At 42.2% G+C, this 25588-nt stretch overlaps 1 protein-coding gene across 2 annotated transcripts in view; it reads right to left on the bottom strand.

The window, feature by feature from the left end:
- Window positions 1–928: 928 nt before the first annotated feature.
- Window positions 929–25588, bottom strand: part of phf2 (PHD finger protein 2) — a 40196-nt gene continuing 15536 nt past the window's right edge. The window contains exons 5-22 of one of the 2 annotated variants that reach the window (XM_028575584.1): window positions 21758–21899; window positions 21464–21650; window positions 20960–21122; window positions 19814–19901; window positions 19324–19430; window positions 17255–17346; window positions 17077–17166; window positions 15609–15953; window positions 15352–15468; window positions 11759–11874; window positions 11398–11576; window positions 8781–8848; window positions 7435–7601; window positions 6356–6663; window positions 5409–5504; window positions 5063–5172; window positions 4141–4456; window positions 929–1891 (exon numbers count right to left, since the gene is read on the bottom strand). In XM_028575584.1, coding sequence (XP_028431385.1) covers window positions 1803–1891; window positions 4141–4456; window positions 5063–5172; window positions 5409–5504; window positions 6356–6663; window positions 7435–7601; window positions 8781–8848; window positions 11398–11576; window positions 11759–11874; window positions 15352–15468; window positions 15609–15953; window positions 17077–17166; window positions 17255–17346; window positions 19324–19430; window positions 19814–19901; window positions 20960–21122; window positions 21464–21650; window positions 21758–21899 — 2780 coding nt within the window. In that variant the 3' untranslated portion in view covers window positions 929–1802. The remainder of the gene's footprint in view (window positions 1892–4140; window positions 4457–5062; window positions 5173–5408; window positions 5505–6355; window positions 6664–7434; window positions 7602–8780; window positions 8849–11397; window positions 11577–11758; window positions 11875–15351; window positions 15469–15608; window positions 15954–17076; window positions 17167–17254; window positions 17347–19323; window positions 19431–19813; window positions 19902–20959; window positions 21123–21463; window positions 21651–21757; window positions 21900–25588) is intronic. The other variant, XM_028575585.1, reaches the window with a different exon arrangement.

Below are 25588 nucleotides of genomic sequence, written 5' to 3'. Positions count from 1 at the left end.
CTCCTTAGAAATCCTTCCCATAATGTTGTCAGCCTTTGTAACATACGTTATAATACTCGCCTAGCTGCTAGCGTGGCACGCCATCATACTTTGCAACTGACTAACAAGCAGTACTTACTGCGCATGTGTGACTCCTAACAAATATGGAACAGAAGTGAGATGTCTCACTCTGTAGCTAAAACAGAGAGCTCAACACACAGGGTGAAAAAAGTAGCTGCAGCAATGTGCAGTACAACAAAAATATGGTGTTTTCTGAAAATTAAACCACATAAACCTATTCTGGTACAACCTCTAAATACAATTATGAACCTGAAAATGAGCATAATATGGGCACTTTAAAAGAAAAGTGCAGAAACCTTGGAAAAAAACTCATAAAGGGTATATTTTTATTTGCATAGTCGACGGGAAGACAACACAAGGTTTAAAACAAGTCTTCATAGTTTTATTTAGTTTCTGTCGACTTTGAATGAATTGTATTTTACTAAAATGACTGTGTATTTACATGGAGTCTGGTGGGTTTAGCGAACGCAATTTTGTGGATGTTTTTACGTTTAAATAAAGGTTCTTACTCTTCAACAGAAAGGTCGACCTCCTTAGAAATCCTTTCCATAATGTTGTCAGACACTTAGAATATTAATCTGAGCCTGTCGTTGGTAAAATGAGCACTTTTGTGAAGGTAAATACAAGCTGGACAATTGTCCTATTAACTTACATTGTAGCTTGTTTCTCCGCTCCCGACTGCAGCGATCTCGCTTAATACTGGACCAATGTCAGAGATTGTTGTTCCCATCAGTGACTCAGACACAAAAACATAGGATTATAGGGTTGAAAAAAACGGTAGTTACCCTTTAAATGTAACAGGGGAAATGAATCTCTGCTATTAAAAATAAAAACAAAGTAAAAGCTCAAAAATCAGAACTATACTGTATATCCATATATATATTTTTATTCATTTATTAATAATTAGCAAAACCGGTAAAAATGTAGAATCAAACCTTAAGGGGAAAGAATACAAAAAGTAGTAATTTAAAAGGCTATGTACAAGCTACATTCTATATATTGTACTGCGTGAAGCCGTAAAAAAAACAGGTGCTGCCTGTGAAAGCAAGAGAAGAGAGAAAGTATCCCCATGTAACTGCAGACCTGACATGGATGAGGCTTATCATTAGCTACAGAAATCCTACGCTTCTCATGTCCAAACATCCTGTTTCATACACAGCGGTACTCATGACTCACTTTGTGCTTTACAGTTGAAGTCCCACTTCCTATTTATGACTCGACACAAATAAATAAATACCACCGCTAGACAGTGCTCTGCGAACCTAAGTGTTAACATAGAGAGATAAATGCTCAAGTTGATGCACAGAGAATCTTGGCTGGCAATGATAAGCTGCATCCATATAGTAGGAATTAATTTGTAAAAATCCCCCAACCCTGACCCAAGCGCACATGCAACTGAATACATGCAAGGGATACTTTCAAAAAAGTCTTGGAATGACTGCAATGTACTTCTACTTCATGTTTTAGCAACCCCTGATAAACTGACAGCTGTAGTAAAATGAGACATGTTCTCTTAAAAAATATTTATAGTAGGTTCTGTACACTTTAATATCTGAAAGTTATAAAGTATAAGTAGAGGCAAAAACCTATTTGAGTGATGTTCTTCTTAGAAATTGAAAATGCATGATTTTCTCTTTTTTTTCTCCATTGTTGGCTTTAATCAGTGAGGGGGGGAGGAGGGGGGGTGTGAGAGTGAGGTGGGGATGAATTCCCAGTCCGACAGCAGTCTGCTCTGCTGCATGCTACAGGAGGAGCTTTCCATTTCGATGGATCTTTAAAATCTTTCCAAGTCTCTGTTTGGCTGTTGCCATGCCTTTCTTTAGCCGCTTAGCTGTGAAAAGAACACACACAAAAAAAGACAGGAGATAAGACGGTAATCTTGGTGCACGATGGTGTTTTAAGCCCCCACCGTGGACTTCATGGCACCTAACCTTAACCCTAACCCTAACCCCTAGCGCCTTCCATGCAGCACTGCCTGAAAGACTACGTTGGGAGCTTAAAACACCAAACACCAATATTGGTCCTGCTGCAGTAATAACTCAATTTCTCAAAAAGGTCTTTGCTCCCTTATGAAGCTAAATGATATATACTAAAACCTGCTTGATAGCTCGGAGTCTTCATACTGGGCCTTGGGTTTGTTCCTTGGCCCATTAATGCCATCAACTGTCAATCAGTGGGAACAACTTGAAACCATTGGCTAGAATGCATCTTCTAAACATTTTTTTTCTCCATACCGCCTTTAGCGGTTAAACAACTACACAGGGAACCTTTAAGCTAAAACCCAATCGTGTTGCAATTCCATCATTTTTGCACATTTAATAGTTCCTTTAACAGAAACGTTGAAGTTATTTTAGGTAATAAATACAGATCATTAAATGTAATGTGAAAAGCCAAATCTTAAATGCTTTAACCGGGTCGGTGCAGATGCTTTCTTAGAGTAACTTCTGCATCCATCTGCAGCACCGATTATTTACACCAATCTATAATAGTTCATATAAAACAAATACTTTGCTGATCTGCTGCGACCTACGCCTCTCTCAGTTATGCAAGCAATTACTTGGAATCAAGCACACCAACTAAACACAGTTCTTTCCAAGAAACTTGCTGAGAAATCCTGAGACACTCTTATTACTTTTGTTGAAAATGTCTATAAAATAAATTCATAAAAAATAAACGCATGCATGAATAATCCAAACAGCTAAAGTTACAAACAGGCCCGCTAGTGAACGGTGCGCTGTTCGCTGTCAAGATATTTCAGTCTGGACCGAAGTGTGGGCTGACATTACCATCCAACTTGATGCTGCTTATGCCAGGATCAGACTACACGACAGTCACTATGTCAGACTAGACAGACATAGTGCCAAACAATCTTGCCGCGTCTTGGACAGAAGGGTGACAACCATAGACAGTTAAATGAATGGACACTGCGACGCCATAGACTTCGACGGAGACCAGTGAAGTCAATTAGAAGCACTTTTCCGGTGAGGGCTGAAATATTTTGTTCTGATACTTTCATGGACTCTCTATGGGCTTCTCCCTTGACTGTATGCCTCCACGTCCCCCCGATTGCCTGCGAGCTTCTCCTGTACTATACAGTAATTTCTCTACCGTGCGACAGAAAGTCGCGTGGTCATGATGCAATCGTTAGCCTATTTTTACAAAAACGGCTGCTACGGGGCCATAACGTGAGATACAAGGTAATGGTGCCATTTATTCATTGTCGTGTTTCTTTAAAAATAAACAATGGACAAATAAGAGTCTTTAAACGCTTTACATGTAAAGTTATTCGCTGTCAAAGTGATGCCAAAATTAATGGCAGTCAATGGAATGCTAACGGGAGGTGATGGCTTGTTAGCCTCAGAATCTCCCCATAGGAGGTACGCTTTCCGGATGCTCGCTTACCCCCTTGGTGGCAACACTACAAGTATTGTATTGTTTTGTAAAATAAGAGATCGTATTCCGAACAAGCCGCCATTATGGTCGGTTTTTGAAATCCGGGAGCCCCACGTCGTGTGACGTTCGTCCAATCAGTTGCAGCCATGGTGGTTGTAGGATGGTGGAGCTGGTTTTCTTTGCTTGTCAGTGGTCAAAGTGAAGAGAAAAAGATAACTGCTAGCGGCGAGCCCGCTAGCGTGCAATGCTGGGAAGCGGGGCGATATGGTGTGGACTGTGTGTATCTTTTACTCCTGCGGACAGCAGCAGCAGCGTCTCTCCTTCTTCACCATGGTTACATATGTGCGCCAGAGAGGCAGAGAGCGCTCTCTCTCTTCCTATTGGTCAAAGTCAAGGAACACGTCATAGAACACTAGGCGGAAAAAAAAACTAAAAAATTCAGCCACGCTAGACATTCTGCGTTGTGGTGGTGACGTGTCCCATACGTTAGGTACGCTGATCTATGATGATGTCGCACTACGAGAGGTCCGTCGACCCTCATGATCGGGCACCACTCTGTCGGGTCAAAATCGTGCTGAATTTGTGTAGTCTGACCCTGGCATTGGCATAAAGCAAACATGTCTCCAGGTACTTGAAGGTACAGGTCTGAATGGTCTTGCGCCCAAAGAAGCTTTCATTGTGACTCACCTTTGGCGTCTGCTGACACCCCCCGCTCCCCCTTGGCCAGGCTGCTGCTGTTGGTGCTCGTGGAGTTGGTGCTGTTGTTGGGAGAAGAAACTGACGGCCGCCTCTGGCTGAGGAAAACCCCCGGCGCCATGGGCTGTGGCCCTCCCGGCGACTTGACTGTTCCAGTGTTGAACTCGTGGTCCGTCAAGCTGCCGTCTTGGGAGTCCAGATTGTGCTCCGGCGAGCTACTGTCCTGAGAGATTTTCGGGGGCTCCTCAATTACAATCGCCTTCTTTTTGGTGCTTTTCTTCTTCTTCTTAGTTTTCTGCTGCTCCTCCTATTAACACATGTTTTTTTTTTGTTGAGCAACACTTACAGGAATAGTTACTACTATTAGAGATGGGGGCAATTTATCGATATTATATCGATATCATGATATGAGACTAGATATCGCAATATTCTTGTCCTAATACCTCGATGTCGATGTTGTGCTGATATTACAGGGTTGAGAATTGGTGCTTTAACAAAATACTTCACAATGAGATATTAGATAAATAATCTTCAGTAATGTAGATATAATGACTAAGACAACACTTAAGCCATTTACGATATTTGGATATCGTAATATGGCATAAGTGTTGTATTTTCCTGGTTTTAAAGGCTGCATTACTGTAAAGTGATGTCATTATCTGAACTTACCAGACTGTTGTAACTGTTCTATTATTTGCCTTTACCCACTTAGTCATTATATCGACATTACTGATGATTATTTATCAAAAATCTCATTGTGTAAATATTTTGTGAAAGCACCAATAGTCAACCTTACGATATCGTTGCGGTATCGATATTGAGGTATTTGGTCAAAAATATCGTGATATTTGATTTTCTCCATATCGCCCAGCCCTAATTACTATTATGTATGACTGTTGTCATGATGACATACCTGATGAGAAAGCTTTGCTGCAGCTGCGGCCAGCCCCGTTTCTATGGAGGCCACTCGGGCTCCGTCTCTTGCCGGCCGCTCCTGTCGAGGAACTGAGGGCCCGACACGGGCTGCCATGACATCCATATACAAGTTTAGAACACATTTAGTGTAGAACTTTCAACTAGATACAGCTGTTTGCTATTATTCTCTTTACTTGTATTTATTAATTTATTGTTTGTTTATCTTTAGAGTGTCTTTTTTTTTTTACGTTTTTGCACTATCCCTTGCTGCTGTAACTAATTTCCCCCCTATTATGGGAATAATAAAGAATCTTCTTCTTTCTTTAGTCATTTAGTTTATTTACCTGTCGGGCTGTATGGAGTGTCGTCACTACTTTTCCGTTTTTTCGATCTGGATTTGAAAACAGGATTATCCTCTTCAGATTCCAACGAGGGGTAGACTATAATCAAAAGATGTAACAGATTACTGACATGTCAGGCATGTAAGCTTTTCAATGAGAGGATGTCGAAAATTAAACATTACCGGCCAATTATTGTCACACATGTAAAACATAGAATGTGACTCAGATGCACTTATTTCTGCTTCTCTAAAATGGTGGAAGTTTCCAGTGACAGCATGCAGGACAGCTGTGAGGCAGCTGTGGACTGCCCCCTTCTCTCTGCCTGCACACAGCACAACCTTTCATTTCTGATAATTGGATGATCAAGATATACAGTATATCAGGAAAATGGCCTGTTTACAAAAGAAGAAAAAAGTGCCAGCGTGTGAGAAACGCTTTACAGTGGCCTGAAGACTTCAGACCGAGAATGTTCGTGCTACGAACAACTAATTAGACACTAATTTGAAGTTCAAAAAGCATGTCAAATAACAATTCACAACTTGTGTTAATGGCTTATTAACAAGCTGGGAGGGTCCGAGCAGCTGTGTTTGGACGGGGCTCAGAAAGAAAACCTTTCAAAAGGAAATACAATCACAAATTGGAGCAACACGAAAGGGTGGATATGGAAAGGAGGCACGAAAAATAAACAAAAACCCTATCATCTACTCCTAATGAAAAGTTCAAGGCCAAATTTAGAATTAAAGACCCACATAATGCTCCATCAAGGGCCAATCTGTTTTTAACAGCCCCTGTTAAGCAGCAGCAGTGAGAATCAGGCACGGCAGATAATTATTTTCTCATTGGTATAACCCGTGACCCTGCTCTGACCTGGGTGAGCTGCATCTGCTGTGCTTTTACAATTCTAATAAAAAAACAGGAACAAGAGGAGTAAGTCGTCTTTCGGTGCTTACCATAATCAGAGTCCTTGAAACATGCGTCCATGTGGTCCTGGTCGTCATCGTAATCCAGACTCTCAATACTGCTGCTTTTCCTGGGTTTCTTCGGGAGCCGTTTGGTGGGCCGCTTACTGTTGCCGCCACCAGCTCCTCCGCTGGCCTTCTTGCCGCCCTGCGTGCTGTGAGAGTTGCTCTTCGACTGGCTATTGCTTTTAGACTGGCTGTTGCTCCACGGCTGCTGCAAGCTGTCTGAAGACGACAGGTTGGCCATGGACAGCATGCCCTGAATGGCCTCCTGTGTGCTGGGAGATGCAGGTGGCTGACTGTAAGTACGTCAATAAAAAATACACAACAACACAGCCATTACACAGCAGTCAGCACGCTGGCAGAGGTGAAGAGTGTCTGAGAGAAATAATAGAGAAAAAAAAAAAAAAGGCTTTGAAGCCACCACTTGTGCTAATAAGCATCACTTTCATTTGACACCAAATCTGGAAGAGCGACTCTGAATGTCCTTCAGGGGCCTGTGATGACTTAAAGAATCCGCTATGGAAATATCTTCGCACGCGTTAAGCAGTGAGCAAAGTGACTGTCAAACACTGCTAATGAACAGCGGCCGCTTCAGTCTCTGCACTCGCCACGTTCCCTATTCAAAGCACTGGAACAATTAACATATTTCAGCTGATGTTTCTTTCTTTCTTTCATTGCTCATTTGTAGCTTTCAGTGTGGTGGAAACAGACCATCAAAAAGCTGAGCAGAACAGCAAACAGCAGAGGAGCCTGGAGCATCAAACTCAACACAAACTGCTGACAGAATCTGCCTTAGTTGTTGCTTCGGTTGCTCGTCGATTTTTCAGCGTGAAGCCCAGTTGTGAAATTTAGCTTTTTTATCCAATTACATCGCCGTTGAGTGGGCCGTTTGTTTGTCAGCGGGTTGCCCCATTAAGGTAGGCGTAAGACCTGAAATTCATTCCAGTGGGGCCATTCAGAGAGTAACGCTGTGCATGTGCTGTTAACCCAAGTGTGTTTAGATGTAAAGTTCCACAGGGGTTGAAGGACCTGGAGTGAAGAAGCAGAACAAGATGAGGTCAGTCTACCTGTTGGTGCTGTAGTCAATCCCTCCCACTTGCTTGCTCGCCTGCAGGAGGTCAAGAATCCCAGCAGCGCTGCTGCCCTTCTTCTTCACCTTAGAGTTGCGGCTTTTGACTTCAGACTTGGCCTCTGTGTCTATGTGCAGAGTCTCTTCATCTGAGGAGTCCACACTCTGGTTTTGGACAAAGTGCACGGAGTAGAAACAGACATGAGTGACACAGTGGAATATGGTGTTTGATTTCTCCGGGTCCCTGTGTATTAACTTCCTTCTAATGCTTTCCTGCACTACAATTAGATGATTTCAAAAATATAAGCGATCGCCCAAGCCTAATTTGTTTTTTGATTGTTTTGACGTTGTTATACATTGGACAGGACATTGCTGTAGAACCTATTCTTCGCTGTCTCCTTCCCAGTCGCCTCCATATTGACACAGAGCTGTGCATTTTAAGTAGAGATGGCCCGATACCACTTTTTTGCTTCCCGATACCGATTCCGATACCTGAACTTGCGTATCGGCCGATACCGAGTACCGATCCGATACCAGAGTGTCATATATTTCATTATGTTTTAACAGCTGTATACTACTATCCCTGTATGGATGTGATATGATTTCTATCTCTGTTGTCGGTCTGGCTCAGGTTAAACTCTTTGTGAAACATGAACAAACAAAAACAATGAATGCCACAACTTTCTTTTATTCTCCAGTTTGACAGTCAGTTATAACGGAAAAAGAACATAAATAAATTACTTTAATGTAGATTTTCTTTAGGGCTTTATTACCTGGTATCGGATCGGTGCATAAACTCCAGTACTTCCCGATACCGATACCAGCGTTTTAGGCAGTATCGGAGCCGATACCGATACTGGTATCAGTATCGGAACATCTCTAATTTTAAGGAGATTTTTTTTTGCATTTGCATACCCCTGTTAACCTTCGGTTAAATAAAATGAATGTTTTATTTGGGCTTGAATCCATAAATACAGTTAATGAATACGGGCACGGAGAACGGGAACTGAAGACTCGGTTAGCAACGATTCGCTCCAGTCAGCTCCGGTTAATTATACTCCTAGATGTGGCCGGGCTGGGTCGGTGGTAGAGCAGGCGCACATACATTTAGAGGTATTCGATTTGATCTACCTAGGCGGGTCTCAATCTACCAGGATGGGTGCCAGAGTAGAACCCATGTATGGGACACTGATTGTCAGTGTAAGGATCCCACAGTTTCCTCATTCTTCTTAAAGACAGTTTTTCGGTTCAGCAGCTAATAAAAACTGGAATATTAGCTCCTTAACGTCACAACATTTGATTTTGGTCAAGGCCAATAGTCTAAGGTGATGTCGTGATACATACCTTGGTCACCAAGGGTTGGAACTTTGGTTTCTTGGCTGGCTGAATGGGTTCTTTGATGTCTGACAAAACTGGGAAGAAAAATGCATTTATTGAGCAATAAACCTTAGTTAAAAGTTGTTAATCAAAATATTGTTTCATTACTGATTGTAGGGCTGAGTATCAGTGCTAATACAATACCTGATCACTGGTATTCACAACAAAACAATACTTAAAGGTCCCATGGCGTGAAAACTTTACTTTATGAGGTTTTTGTAACATTAATATGAGTCCCCCCAGCCTGCCTATGGTCCCCCAGTGGCTAGAAATGGTGATAGGTGTAAACCGAGCCCTGGGTATCCTGCTCTGCCTTTGAGAAAATGAAAGCTCAGATGGGCCGATCTGGAATCTTGCACCTTATGAGGTCATAAGATCTGAGGTCTGGAACAAGGCTGGTTTTAACCCTTTTTATGTACCCAAATGCTTAATGCATTAGTATTTATATATATATATACGTTTGTATATACATACGCTTAAGTAAAATAAATTCCCTCATTTCAACAAAAGGAATTCACAAAAATACTTTTTGAAGGTGTGGAAACCATTTTTTATATCGCTTGATGAGACCAAAAACGTCCGATTTGTGTTTTTGCTGCTATGCTACGCCCTAAAGCCCAGTTCAGACCAAAGATTCACGACGAGACAAAACCGCTTTAGAACGTCGCTGGGAAAAGTTGCAGCGACTCAGCTGTTCAAGTCTCCAGAGGCTGGTTTTAGAACACAAGAGACGCCTCCTGTTTCAACAGCCAATAGAGAAGTCAGCTGGTAATGTAAGCAATAAACTACAGAAATAATAATCCATTTTATTTTTATGTTACAAACATCTGGTCGAAATGGCAGAGTTTTAGACGGAGCCTCAACGTGTTATATAAAGAAATAAAACGGGTTTTTCGCTGATTCATCCCTAGAAATGTCACTGTAGCAAGCATCTCACTATCACAAACGTTAGCCACATTCATATACATACGAAACAAATGATATATCCAGCTACAAATCTTGTTTCATTGGTGTGAACTGGCAGCTTTCAGAATGCTGCAGACCGGCTCGTTGCAAGAAGTTGCAAGTTTCAACTCGTCTCGTCGCCAATCTTTGGTCTGAACTGGGCTTTAATCTGAGCATGCTGTGATCTTGCACTCTGATACTTTGGCAACCCTCCACCTATGTGTGTGTGTGGTCTGCTTTTGCTTTTTTTATTGCTGTCTTGTCTAGTTTACTGTGTGACTGTTATGAGAAAAATTTAAAAGTATAAAAAAAAAAGAACAAAATAAAAATAAAAGATTCCCTCATATAGACCCATATTGTTTACAATAACTTTCAGGTAGAAAACTCCTGCACATCTACATACAATTTAACTGCGCTGAGCAAACTAGGACGAGGAACAACTGGATCTACTCTCATCTCATTCAACACTTTCACTAACATTAGGTTGGAGAAAATGACACCACCCAAACTATCAGTTAGTCGGACTAGCGGTGACATGTGGTTTATCAAAGATGCTAGCAAAGCAACACAGGACAGGAAATAAACACAGCAGAGACCCTAGATAGGTGGGACCTCCGTGTTTAACTATATAGCTTTAAACATTACAGTTACGGCTGAAAATGACAACAGAAATAAACAAGTTTGCAGATTTCACATATACAACAAGTAGATCTGACCAGACAATCTGATCGGTCAACTAGACGTTTAGAACGTGCTCAAATCAGCATGACAGCACACACCCAGAGCTATTTCAGCACACCTGGCGCGTCACTTAAAATATCCCTCCGCCATTTCTCTGTCAACATTACAGAGTTGAATTAAAAAAACTGTTTAAAAACATTTGTATTCATGTTAGTAATGCAGGAACCACAGTGGAACACACAAGACTTATTTGTTGCAGGGTGTTTATATTTGCGCTAATTATTCAGTTTGGGAAATCCCACGATTTCTACAAAGCTAACGTTAGCTTAAATCAGCTAACTAACGTTTTACAGGGACTGGAAATTGTCTCTGTTGTTAATGTTTGAAGTTCGCGGACGTTTAGTATCTAAATCTATCCGGGGAAAAAATATTTTTTTCAGTAGATATCTAAGTTATAACAGGATAGAGCTATCAAAGCAGTTTGGTGTTTATATTTGCGATATTATTGCGCATTATTCAGTTTGGGAAATCCCACGATCTCTACAAAGCTAACGTTAGCTTAAGTTGACTGGCTGATTAAACAGGGAGGGACTAGAAATCGTCTCTGTTGCTTTTTATTTTTTATTGTGAGAGTGAATTGCCCCACAATATGAATATAGTTAGTAACTTCAGTGATGCTTATGAATCTCCTAGCCGCATTACTGTCGTGCCAATAATGACGTTAAATCAAACTTCTCGTGTAATATTGCTTAATTAAGTGAATTAAGTGAAACATTGCGGTGATTTAGTCTATAGACCAGGAAATATTGGATCAAAGAATGAGCACATCTAATAATCTGACCAATTCACTGCTGATTTTTCAAAACATTTCTCCAGACACATTTTTACATCAACAAAGAAAAAGTGTTGAGGTTTGAGGATAGTATTAATAAACTGAAACACTACACTAAATACTCACAGGACAGATCTCTCTTGACGGTGTTCTTTTTCCGCCTGATGGGGAATTCGTCAATCTTCAGCTCCCCCTCATCTGAGACGTACTCATACTCGTCTCTCACTGGTTTGGTTTTGTCCTCTTTTAGGTTTTGTAATGATCCAAAAACACTTGAGTTGGTCTGAGGTTTCAGCGTCTTGGAGCTGAAGAGGAAACCACAGGACAATAAGGGAGTGATACAAGGCTCAGTCTAATGGGCATGGTGCTGATAGCCACATAGCTCCATAATCACCATAATACACCACAGGAGAAGGTTAACATGCTCTCCTCTCCGAAGACCTTTCAAGAAACATTTGTATGGTAATCCCAGCCATTCCATACATACCCAAGCATTTTCTTGTGAGACATAGTAAAGCTGAATCTGTCCTTATTGCCCAACAGCGGCGTTCTGTCAAATTTGCACTCTTCCTCCATTTTCAGCAGGGAATCGGGTTTACTGTTCTGTAAAAAAAAAAAAAATGAAATCACCATGTTAACTTAGCACACAACAGCATCTTTAGTGACAAACTTACTCCTTCAGATTTCAGTCCTGGTTGATTTTGAATTTATATTTGAGTGAAAACAATGGAATAATGCTGAGAGCATAGAAACAGGATGCATCTCATTCTGTTTCTATAGACTGGAATCTTTTTGTTGATGCATGAACTTCAAATGTTCAGAATTGTGTGCATAGTTCCATTTGTGTGTACAATGGAGAAGAACTATTCACACTTGGCATCTTTTATTAAGCTACCAGCGTCTGTTTTACATTATAATCCTATGGAGTAAACCGTGTTTTCAAAAACGTCCTGAGCACTCTTTAAACGCCACCGCTGACTTTTTTTCTGTAGCTCGGAGCGTCTTTCTGAAGTTGAAAGAAGTTCAACTTCTCTGAAAAAAACACCCTACATCAAGCCCTTCTTTGACAGCCGACTAAGCGGAGTAGCCAGATCTGTCGTTTCCATAACAAAAAGAAAAAATGGAGCCGGAGCACAGCGAGTTATATAGAGAGTTGAAGTCACGCCCTTCTACTTCGGTCCATGGGACCTTAATTCGGAAAGAAATATGAACGAGAGTCAATGGAGAGATAATAATTATTTTTTGATCCCGTTTGAATTGAGTCATGGATTACAAATATGTTTTGTCAATTTAAAACATTATTTTTCAACCGAAGAAAGTCTCAGTTTATTGTTAAACTGTTGAAGTATAAGACGTATAAGAAAATATGTAATTAGAAAGAATACACACTTCATGGATGACGTCTCGCTGAAGCTACGATGTCTGTGTGTATCGTACCAGGGATGTAACGTTACTCTAATGAGAAGAGGATCTTGCTTGTTCTTTTGCTTATCTGCTAAAAACACTTGACTGGATAAAACCCATCAGTTAAGATAACGTTACATGTGTTGTTTAACAGAGCTAAGTTGCTAAGCATGTTTTTTCTGAGTTAAAGCCCCATGAGGTCCACCGGAAGGGGCTTCGGCTCTCTATGGTATGACCGGGTGCTTTGTGTACAGGGAACTCACTTGGTTTTATCTGATGTTAGCACCGCTCTCTCTCTCTCTCTCTCTCTCTCTCTCTCTCTCTCTCTCTCTGTGTGTTCTTTCTCTAGCTTGCTCCACCTCTTTGTTTTATCTAACGTTAGCACCTCTTCTCTCTCTCTCTCTGTTCTTTTTCTAGCTCGCTCCACCACTTTGTTTGATCTAACATTAGCACCCCTCTCTCTCTCTCTGTTCTTTCTCTAGCTCGCACCACCACTTTGTTTTATCTAACGTTAGCACCTCTCTCTCTCTCTCTCTCTCTGTTCTTTCTCTAGCTCGCTCCACCACTTTCTTTTATCTGACGTTAGCTTTAGCACCGCTCCACCTAGCGCTCTAGGATACTGTAGCAGTAGCTGTTGTCATAGCAACAAAAGACGCTCTCGGTTGCTATTTGGAATCAAAACGCTGCCACCTTTTCTTTTTTTTACTACAAAATCGGCTACTACAAAAAACCTAGTCAATTTTTTCTTGTCAAAAAAGAGCCAGTTTCGGAGAAATGTCACGCCAGACACCCAGTTGGTAATAATGCAAATATATGAATCTTCAATACTTTCATCAATAGGCCATATGCTCAATCAACATTGTGGTACCTCCAGTGATAGGTAGTGACTTAACAGACATTCAAATAAAAAAATAATTCCAGATTACAGCAGTATTGATCAATATTTCTTATATTAAAAATAGCTCAAATGACTAAGTGTAATGTTAAAGAGAGCCGAGCCACAGCCCAGTTCCTCAGCTCTGGTCTGGTTTCTAGCAGCAACAGCAGTTTTGAGTGAATAAAATATGAGCTGCTCACAGACAGAGTCAGAGACGAGCTAGTAAAGCCAGCGGAGCATTTAGCAGCTAAAGAGACCGAGGTTTTCCTCAGATAAGTGCTAATGTCGCTCTATATTTGCCAACATGTTTTACAAGGTGATGATATGTCAAATGTGTTTACAGCTTATCAATATATATATATATATATATATATATATATCTGGGTCACAAAAACCTAAAGGAAACTTTTTCAAAAGTGTTCAAAAACAAACAGGGGATTTTCGGATTTTCAAAATGTGGCTTCAACCCTGCTTGTATTACGTAACGTTTAATAATCAGCACATTTTCTTCCTGTTTAAGTATTTTGACTCCCCAAATGTATTCAATAATAAATTCAAATGATCAGTGTGTCATCTTTTCAACACTATGGCTCCCTTCCACTTATTCTATTGAATCATGATTAAACAATACAAAACCCCTGCTAGGAATAAGGATAAATACTGTAGCTGCAATGAACTGAAATCGACGTATCTAGTCAAGACGTGTTCGGATTTGAATGCCTGATATTAGACGGAGAGTAAAAAAACATATGATCAGTACTTGTCTAATCAATTAATGATATTCACTTATGACATATTTAAACTAAACCACATTTACTAAGAGGAATGCAACACTGCTGCCATAAAAAAAAATCACCATTGAGCAGACTGTAATTAACTGAAATCCAATATACATTTTCAAATATTCACTCCACAACCACTTTGACTCCTAAATTAAAGGCATGTGACAACGCGGCGTAACCTGAAACCGTCTCCAGCATTCTTGTAATGGACAGTAAGGTACAGTGGAGGCCTAACTGCCCTGCACATGACACAGAGGAGCTCTCCAGTGACCTTGGTAACCATCTAACAGGGTCTCCACTCCATCTGCAAATGTTTGGCCCGATGGGAAGGCGCAGTTGGATGGAGATCCGCAGGCATTCCACAGCAGTTTAAGTTTTCCATGAAACCAAAGCCCTCCAATGTCTTAAAATTACACTTTTGCTCCAAAAACCCTCCCCCTGTTTTTCAGCAATAACGATACAACAAGCTTTTTTTTTTTTTTTTTTTTTTTTTTTTTTTTTTAAAGATGAGGGCATATGTAAATACTTAGAAGGAGGGCAGTGGATATGGACGTGGTGTAATTCCATTAGGTAAACTCTGGGAGGGAGGCTGGATGTTTCCCTGATGAGCTGCAGGCCTCCAATGTGCGACTTGGCCACATCATTATTTTTGCTGATTGCTTTGAAGTGAAGTGTGCAAATCCCTTATGGATGGTCCGACATTTTTTTTCCTGTTCAGCTGCTCAGCTTGTGACTTCCACAAAAGTTTGGGCCTTCTTTTTTTTTTTTTTTTTATAAGATTATTTTTGGGGCATTTTCAGCCTTTATTCTGATAGGATAGCAGAAGAAAGGAAAGGGGAGAGAGAGGGGGAATGACATGCAGCAAAAGGCCGCAGGTCAGAATCGAACCTGGGCCCGCTGCATGGAGGAGTAAACCTCCTCTACATATGGGCCCGCTCTACCAACTGAGCTATCCGGGCACCCGAGCCTTCTTTAATAGGACTGTGATATTATTTAACTGAGCTGAGATGCTCTTACCTTATACTTCCATTTTGCTTCAGTCTTGTTTTTATTCTGCTCTCTGATTTCAAACTTCTCCACGTTGTTCTGCTTCGATATTTCCTTCTCCGTTATGCTCAGGACGTTCTTAACAGCCTGAAGGAAGACACAACTATTGTTAAGAATAACAACAGTATGGGTTGCTTTTACTATTCTGCATATGTGGTTACATTTGAGAAGCTTTCCGCTGGAAGGGATGCAGAATCTGCTCACGTTTCCATCTACAGGACACTCACCTTCATCTTTTTCGGCTGGTCCATTTTACTCAAGATGTCTTTCGCATGGGACTCAAGGGCTGCGAAGCTGGAGGGTTTAGGAGGCGGCGAGGACTCTTTTGCTTTCTTTGCTTTCTTCTTTCCTCCTTCCTTGACCTTCGGCACCTTCGGAGGTTTGGGCATCTTTGGGGGTTTGGGAGGCTTGGGGGGTTTGGGGGGTTTGGAAGCTTTCTTTCTGGGTTTCTCTCTGCTGGGCGAGGGGACATGGGCTGGGGAGACGGGCTCTTCGGGCTCTGAGTGGGTGGACGGGGGCTCCTCCACCGGTACCTTCACGTTGGGCTCACTCTTAATGGCTTTTGTTGCATTCTAGAAGTAAAAGCAGTGAATGCAATGTGTGAAGCAAGCTATCATTTTGTAATTGCCTCACTGAACTAGGGCTGAAATTATTAGTTCATTGATCAATTAGTTGATTGCATTTTTGTCTTAAATAACTAAATAAAGAAATTATTTATTTATTTGAAGTAACAAAACGATGACCGGAGGCATCACTCACATCACTCTGGTAACTTATGATTGCCATTTGTCATGTGCAATAAATGGTTACCAAAACAAAAAGAGATTAATTGAGATTTTATTTATGTCGCAAAGTTTGACACTAGTTTACCTGCTGGAGAAGCTAACATTAATGTTAGTACAGGACTATCATGTCACTGATTATATTATGATAAATATAAACCTATCATGTGTTGTCCATAACAGGGTCAGATTTCTCTGAATTTCCTTCATACTGCCTTGAAATTAATAAATTCAAAAATGTCATTATTTTCTTTTCTTTTTTCTCTCTTTTTTTTTTTAAACGGCTTCCACTCTTCAACAAGATAACCTTTTAACATCAGCATAAAGTTGGATGCTACTATCTCTCACGTTAGTTTATAATAGATTTAAAGTTCTATTTGCCTGGTAGGACTTGAACTTTGCTTTTCCTGTGTGGCTTTCTTGCTGAACGTTAACTTTCATACTTTTGTGACAGCAAAGGAAGTGGCGCGTCTGTCACCTGGCTCCCTCTTCCCGTGCAATTTCTAAAGCTACAAGTGGAGTAGCTAAAACACTAAGGTCTGTCCTGTGGGTCAAAGGAGAATAAAGCCATTGGGTCACTAAAATGAAAAGGGTTCATCCTCTGGGGAGCGGGAATATTCTGGATGTAATATTTTGTGTGCAAAGTTGACTTAGGGAACTGATTTTAGCAGTGAAGGAAAGTCCATAAAAAACACTAAATATCCTCATTAGTTTTCAAAAGTAACTTGACATATGTTGCTTTGGTGCTCCAACAAAAGTCATCATAAATATCCAGTAGCCATGATCGCAGTCTAAACAGTAATGAGTTCGACTCTCAGATCGCATGGTCCTTTCTTACTGCCAACGAGTAAAAGTACCTGAAACCTTTTGGAGAACGGTTGATCATGTTATTGCCAAAATGAAATGGGGATACCTCTGACAGTCTGATCTCTTTGGCAAGATCCTTAATGAGCTGCGATGGTTTCATGTTCTCTGGAAGCTCGTCTTCATGTTCCAAGAGTGCCTATCACGAGAAAAACAAACACGACTGTCATCACTTTTAACAACAGTTTGGATGGACAACTGACACACGTATCCTCATGTGTCCATACCTGCTTTTTAGTCCAAGCTCTGAAGGCTCCATTGATGATTTTGGCACCATGTATCAGGTATGGGGCTGGTTGCTTATTTGCTTTATGTAAACCTGCAGAAAAAAGTAAACGCAAATGTTAGCATTGAATAAATCCTGACTTTTAAACTTTGAGAAGTCAAGATCATTAACTACAGATGTAACTAAGTAAGCCTCTCACAAACAAAAGACCAGCTGAGCTGACACAGAGACACTGTGTCAAGTTATTGGATTGTGTCAACTGTGTGTTTGGACAAACTGTCCTGCTCCCAGAATCAACCAGAGCTGAGCTCCCAAACATCCAAGTTGACATGTTAAGCCCAGTTCAGACCAAAGAGTTGCGAGACGAGACAATTTTAGAACGGAGGCTTGACGACCGCGAGCACGGTATGTGGTCACGCGAGCTAGAGAGAGACTGAAGAGAGGGTGCGGCGTTAGAACAGAGCCGCGAATCAGAGAAATAAAACGCGCTTTCCGCCGATTCATCACTAGAAATGTAACCGTAGCGAGCGTCTCACTATTGCTAACGTTATCCACATTCACATTTAGACGCAACAAATGATATATCCAGCTACAGAAAAGCCTGAAAGTCGGAAGTTACAACGGAAGTACAAAGAGTCGTTGCTATGGACATGACACACCGTCTTGTCTCATTGGTGTGAACTGGCAGCTTTCACAACGCTGCAGAGCGGAGGCTTGCAAGTAGTTGCAAGTTTCAACTCTTTTTTTTTTTTTTTTTTTTGCAAATCTTTGGTCTGAACTGGACTTCAGAGTCAACTCTCACTCACTCTGAATCCCTGTGCATCAGCTCCATGACTCCTGGAGCCATGGTATATATACAGGATATACGTCTGTTTTATTTACAACCCAATGATGTCAGTGTGGCACAAGAGGAAAAACACTTCATTACATTATGTGTCATTAAGCTAACACTCTTATCCACAGCGACTTACAATTGCTATATATGTCAGAGGTTGCACGCCTCTGGAACAACTAGGTGTTAAGTGTCTTGCTCAGGGACACATTGGTTGATCTATCGCAGGGGGAATCGAACGCAGCTCTCCCACGCCAAAGGTATGTGTCATATCCACTGTGCCATCGCCACCCTTCCTGACTGCTTTCTGTATTTATTGGTCATCATCAGCTACAACAGTGAACTGCATTTCCCAGGTGTACGTGAAGAAAGGTCCATGAGGAGCTCTCCCCGAAGCATATTTTAAAAAGTAAAAATAAAGTACATTTTCGGTTTAAACTATTAAGACTGCTAAGATGTTTTTAAGAATTGTGATTAAAATAGTCTAGAGTTTTTGCAGGCCAGGGCTCTCTGGACAAACTTTGTAATGCCTTATTTGTTTCTACATGAACTCAAACATTATGTGTTATTTGTTAGCCGACATATTCACAGATACAGATACCAATATGGCTGCAACATGCGAATATCGGCCAGACAACTGATCCACATGATGACTCACCAGTTCAAATTCAGCTGCCTTAATGTGGATTTCCTTTTTTTTTTAAATTTTAGTTTAATGGCAGAAAAACACAGTCTGAATACCTGAGTAGCTATATCAACTGAACCAAAACAGGAAAGTATTAATACCATCAAGGCAAAATAGCAGCAGCCATGAAGTGAGTCTGAAAAAGCTGACCTTAAAAGTTAGAAAGAATTATGGTATATTGTGGTTTAGAAGTACACATACACGTACACGCACACACACACACAGAAAATAGTGGAAACATAAACAGCCAGCTGAGGGGAGTTTAAACACTGGCTCGTAATGGAGCAAGTGATTCTAGCTGGGCCAAACCTTTTGAAGCTAATCATCTGTGAACTCTGCGATTCACCGATTTAATGACTGAAATAATATTAGAGCATCCAGCTCCTCATCTGTGCAGCAGACATGCAGCCGGACTCAGATTCTGACACTGTTTGTGTTTTCTCTGCTCTCACGCATTCTTCTGGAGAAATTGTAAGTTAAATGGAGGATGTAAGTTTACATAAAAAAATAAATCCATATTAAATCTTTACATACATCCAATATGAGAGTGTACCTTTGAATCGCTCGAGGAGATGTCGTCCCACGTACCAGCACGCCGTCTCAAAGTTGGGGAAGGGGTTGAGAGTTTTGACCTTTAGCCGCTTCTCGATTTCATACGCTCTGTCGAGAGGAAACCAGGATGTTTCAGCTAAACATCGCCATGCATTACCCACAAACCCTGCCACTCACACATTTCATAATGTGTTTGCAGCAAAATGTTTGTTTTTTTGTTGTTGTTGAAATGAGGACATAGTGGAAACTACTGAGTAAGATCAGCCAAGGCCAAATATGCAATGTCTTCACGTCCCACTAAATTCCCAAAATTAGGACAAGGTTGTCTGCAGGAGGAATGGTGGATCACAGCAATTACAATTTTAAAAAAATGGCACAAAAAAAACACAAGGACATAGAGCATAAAAGATGTTTTGTGTGTGTGTGCATGCGTGCGTGCGCGCACGTGTGTGTGTGTGTGTGTGTGTGTGTGTGTGTGTGTGTGTCCAGACCTCATCTGCATCTCCACACTGAGGTTGTGGACGAAGTGTCCAGAGAAGGCCAGGCAGTCGACCGGAGTCAGTATTGCATTGATCCAACCTGAGGAGACCGTCACATTTCAACCACCAGGATACTAAAAATATTAATTATTTAATATTTTTTATGAAAGAAAAATCATTATTATTACTTGGTATTACTTTCCCTTACCCACCTCAATATTCTATTGACCTTTTATTTATTTTTTTACACTTCCTATTATTACCATTGTGCGAGATTTTGGAAGCTTTTTCCGATTGAATAATTTGTTGATTGATTGATTAACTGATTCATCAAGTGTCGCGCACCACATGGGACCAACATGACCATGGTGTACAGAAGGGGCTTTTGTCTGTCATCAGTTATTCCACTCATACTGTGAATGCTGATATAAGAGTTTTTTTCACGTCGTGCAGTGCTTTGATTTGACCAAAAACCGACATCACTGTCTCGTTATTTTATCCATAAACAAAGATCTCAATTGATTTTTACACAACGTACAGTAGATCAATAATGTGATAAAGAATGGCATCGATATCTCCTTCCCGAAACAGTTTCATAAATCCCAAAAGAAAACAAATACATTTAAACCATGCATGTTATTTCTATTTTAATCATTGTATTATTATTTTATTCATTTTAATGAATTAATGGGAACAGAAAAAAAGGAGGGAAAAAAAACGTTGTTTTTGTAAAGTAAAGTATTTGAATCCCTCTAATTTCTCTTGAATTTAGCAGATTTAAAGTTGGAAAATCAATGAATTGGTTTGTCTCTAAAAGGTCACAATAGTGAACAAATGTTAAAAGGGACATCTTTAAATGATAATACATTTGAAATGGTACAAAAAAGGGAAAAGAAGCTGGAAATATGTTGAGCATTTTTGCTTTAAAAAACAAAAATGACTTCAACGATTAATCAATTCACAACAGTGAGAAATCAGATAATTTTTTCAGTAGAGACATTATATCATATCATATTCCAAATACGTTCTACTGTGTGACTACAATATGCTAGGACTCCACCATAAATGAAAATCATTGTTTTGGAACGCACACAGCTACGGGTCAGCTGTGAAAGTGTGCCTTCGTTACATTATTGTAGTGTTTGATTCAGCTCTGACCTGATGGGATGAACAGAGTCTGGCCTTGCTTCAGAGTACATTTGTAACACTTGTCCACCTGGTCGGCAAAGAACATTTCGCTGTGATTGGACGATGATCTCCAGCGCTCGTACAGAGACAGGTTGGCAGACGTGGGTTTGATGAGGAAGAAGATCTTTTCTCCCTGCAGACACAAACACAGTCAGATTAGGTTTCATGGATTACACCCATTACTCAGAGCCAATTATATATATATATATATATATATTCATATATATCAGATATCACAATATTCTATTATTTGCCTTTACCCACTTAGTCATTATATCCACATTACTGATGATTATTTATCAAAAATCTCACTTTATAAATATTTTGTGAAAACACCAATAGTGAACCCTACAATATCGTTGCGGTATCGATATTGAGGTATTTGGTGAAAAATATCGTGATATTTGATGTTCTCCATATCGCCCAGCCCTGGTTCTTATTCAACATACTGGTCTAACCATAAGAGTGACAGACCTTTAGGACGTGGTACCAGACGGAGGCGCCACCGCACTCAATGTGGAAGTCTGTGTAGCTGTCTTTGACACAGATGAGACAGTATTTGGTGACTTTGGGCTTCCCAAGCAGAGCGTCATCAGGCCAGTAGTTCTCTACCCACGACAATCGTCGCACAATCTGTGGACTCTCCACGATACTATTCATCCTGTCCCAGGAAAACAAAGACAAACAAAATGAGTACCAGGAGTTTTCCACACGGCCATCTTGACTCTGGCTTCATGTCAAACATCGGGCATCAGATCGAGTGCGCACCTTGCGTCAGAGAACTCCAGGTTGATGACATTTAACACTTTCTTTCTGTTTGTGCTGTAGTAATAATCCACAAACTCTTTGAGCTTCATCTTGCTGTCAGTCTGTTTGGTGACGTCCACGACGTCCACGCCGACATCAGGACCTGAGAGAGAGTAACAGAGGACACAGAGGACACAATCAAACAAGCTGAAGAAAAGCTAACCGCCTGCAAGCTAGTAAACTGTTCAACAGTAAACTGGTGAACAGTATGCTGTTGATATGCACCACTGGTGCACAACGGAAGAAAGAACAGTTGTGCCCCCTATTGAAAAGAAATTGCATAGTACATGTTTTATCTTGTGTTTCTTTTATGGGGGAAATGTAATGAAGTGCAGTCACAAATATTAGATACAGTATTAATGAATTAAAACTCTCAGGATGTGCAAACACATTGCATACAAAGCATATGTTACATCTTATTTGTTCTTCCCTCTTCTATTGCTCATGCTCTTATTTTGAAAGCACTGCTGTGTACCTGAAGATAGTCCTATGGATATTTATAGTAAGCAAAGTAAAACATCTTTAAAAGTAATAGCTGTGCTGGGAATAGCAATAGTAAGTAAAGTAGTAGAATTTATTGTAGTATTACAGAGGTACTATTATTACTGCACTTACTACTGTGAGTACAGCAGTAACAGTAGTAGTAAAGTCATACTATAGTTACTACAGTTACAGTCTCGCATTGCCAACTCTATCTCCACAGCGCTGTGCAGTAAGGTCTGGCTACACCACAGATGCATTCTGGGATAGGAGAAAAAAAATAAACTCTCTGGGTTGTTTGCATTACTTTAAACCAATCACAATCGTCTTGGGCGGCGCTAAGCTCCGGACGCAATTGATCCAGACTATACTACAGTAGCTACACCAGCTGTAGTGCTAGTACACTAGTAGCAGTAATATCAGTTGTAGCGTAGTGTGGTAGTTGTAGGGATTATAGTAGACGTTGCTGTACTACTGTATTACTGTACTTAGTAATTACAGATGTAATAGTAGCAAACAGCCAGTAGTATTGTTAATCGTGGCATAATGATTCATACAACAACAAACAACCACTCTGGTTTAGATCAGGGAGGCTGTTCCTCCCAATCACGCCTCTCCATGTGTCTCCATCATTGCCCACGTGCGCGTTGAAGTCCCCCAGCAGAACAATGGAGTCCCCCACTGGAGCCACATGCAGGTCTCCAGTCAAGGTCTCCAAGAAGACCGAATACTCCGAACTCTTGTTTGGTGCATATGCACAAACAACAGTCAGAGTTTTCCCCCCCACAACCCGCAGGCGTAGGGAGGCGACCCTCTCGTCCACCGGGTAAACTCCAACGCAGCGGCGCCAGCCGGGGCTTGTGAGTATCCCCACACCCGCGGCGCGCCACACCCCTGGGCAACTCCGGAGAAGAAAAGAGTCCAACCCCTATCCAGGAGTATGGTTCCAGAAACGAGACTATGCGTAGAGGTAAGCCCCACCAGATCTAATCGGTAGCGCTCCACCTCCCGCACCAGTTCCGGCTCCTTCCCCCACAGAGAGGTGACATTCCACGTCCCCAGAGCCAGCGTCTGCTGCCCGGGTCTGGTCCGTTGAGGCTCCTGACCTTCACTGCCACCCGTGTAGCGGCGCACCTGACCCCAGCGGTTCCTCCCACAGGTGGTGGGCCCATGGGATGGTGAGGGAGTTGCCACGTTGGCTCGCTGACGAGCCCGCCATTTGGGCCTGGCTCCAGACGGGGGCCCCGGGCTTTCTCCGGGCAGGGTAACTTCACCTCTTCTACGTTGTTTCATAGGGTTTTTGAACCCTATTTGTTTGGGTTGTTTGTTGTTGGACTTCTGTGCTAGTCATGGATTGTCTATAACAAACACCATGTTCGAACATAGGGATGCTCATAAGTGTACTTGGTACCAGAGCACCCTAGGCCAAAGGTCAATGATCGATTTTATAATCGTTTCATCTGATCTGAGGCCGTATGTTTTGGACACTCGGGTGAAAAGAGGGGCGGAGCTGTCAACTGATCACCATCTGGTGGTGAGTTGGGTCAGGGGGTGGGGGAAGACTCTGGACAGACCTGGTAAGCCCAAACGGGTAGTGCGGCTAAATTGGGAACGTCTGGAGGAGGCCCTTGTCCGACAGACTTTCAACTCACACCTCCGGCGGAGCTTTTTGTGCATCCCTGTGGAAGCTGGGGGCATTGAACCCGAGTGGACAATGTTCAAAGTTTCCATTGCTGAAGCTGCGGCGAGGAGCTGTGGTCTTAGGGTCTTAGGTGCCTCAAGAGGCGGTAACCCACAAACACCGTGGTGGACACCGGTGGTCAGGGAAGCCGTCGGACTGAAGAAGGAGTCTTTCCGGGATATGTTATCCCAGAGGACTCCGGAGGCGGTTGCAAGGTACCGAAGGGCCCGAAGGGCTGCAGCCTCTGCCGTGAAAGAGGCAAAGCAGCGGGTGTGGGAGAAGTTTGGAGAAGACATGGAGAAGGACTTTCGGTCGGCACCAAGGTGCTTCTGTTCGCCACCTCAGGAGGGGGAAGCGGGGAACCATCCAAGCTGTGTACAGTAAGGATGGGACACTGTTGACCTCAACTGAGGAGGTAATAGGGCGGTGGAAGGAGCACTTTGAGGAACTCCTGAATCCGACTAATACGCCCTCTATGTTAGAGGCAGAGCTGGAGGATGATGGGGGATCATTGTCAATTTCCCAGGTGGAAGTCACTGATGTAGTCAAACAACTCCTCAGTGGCAAAGCCCCTGGGATTGATGAGATCCGTCCAGAAATGCTCAAGGTTCTGGGTGTGGAGGGGCTGTCCTGGTTGACACACCTCTTCAACATTGCGTGGAAGTCTGGGACAGTGCCAAAGGAGTGGCAGACCGGGGTGGTGTGCCAATTACAGGGATATCACACTTCTCAGCCTCCCTGGTAAAGTCTACTCCAAGGTGCTGGAAAGGAGGGTTCGGCCGATAGTCGAACCTCGGGTTGAGGAGGAACAATGCGGATTCCGTCCTGGTCGTGGAACAACGGAACAGCTCTTCACTCTCACAAGGATCCTGGAGGGAGCCTGGGAGTATGCCCAACCGGTCTACATGTGTTTTGTGGATCTGGAAAAGGCGTATGACCGGGTCCCCGGGAGATACTGTAGGAGGTGCTGCGGGAGTATGGGTGAGGGGGTCTCTACTCAGGGCCATCCAATCTCTGTACGACCAAAGTGAGAGCTGTGTCCGGGTTCTCGGCAGTAAGTTGGACTCGTTTCAGGTGAGGGTTGGCCTCCGCCACGGCTGCGCTTTGTCACCAATCCTGTTTGTAACATTTATGGACAGGATATCGAGGCGTAGTCGGGGTGGGGAGGGGTTGCGGTTCGGTGGGCTGGGGATTTCATCGCTGCTCTTTGCAGATGATGTGGTCCTGATGGCATCATCGGCCTGTGACCTTCAGCACTCACTGGATCAGTTCGCAGCAGAGAGTGAAGCGGTTGGGATGAGGATCAGCACCTCTAAATCTGAGGCCATGGTTCTCAGCAGGAAACCGATGGAGTGCCTACTCCAGGTAGGGAATGAGTCCTTACCCCAAGTGAAGGAGTTCAAATACCTTGGGGTTTTGTTCGCGAGTGAGGGGACAATGGAGCGGGAGATTGGTCGGAGAATCGGCGCAGCGGGTGCGGTATTACATTCAATTTATCGCACCGTTGTGTCGAAAAGAGAGCTGAGCCAGAAGGCAAAGCTCTTGATCTACCGGTCAGTTTTCGTTCCTACCCTCACCTATGGTCATGAAGGCTGGGTCATGAACGAAAGAACGAGATCCAGGGTACAAGC

Source organism: Perca flavescens, chromosome 4 (genome assembly GCF_004354835.1).
Source record: "Perca flavescens isolate YP-PL-M2 chromosome 4, PFLA_1.0, whole genome shotgun sequence".
Lineage (NCBI taxonomy): Eukaryota > Metazoa > Chordata > Actinopteri > Perciformes > Percidae > Perca > Perca flavescens.
This window is presented reverse-complemented; position numbering and strand designations above follow the sequence as displayed.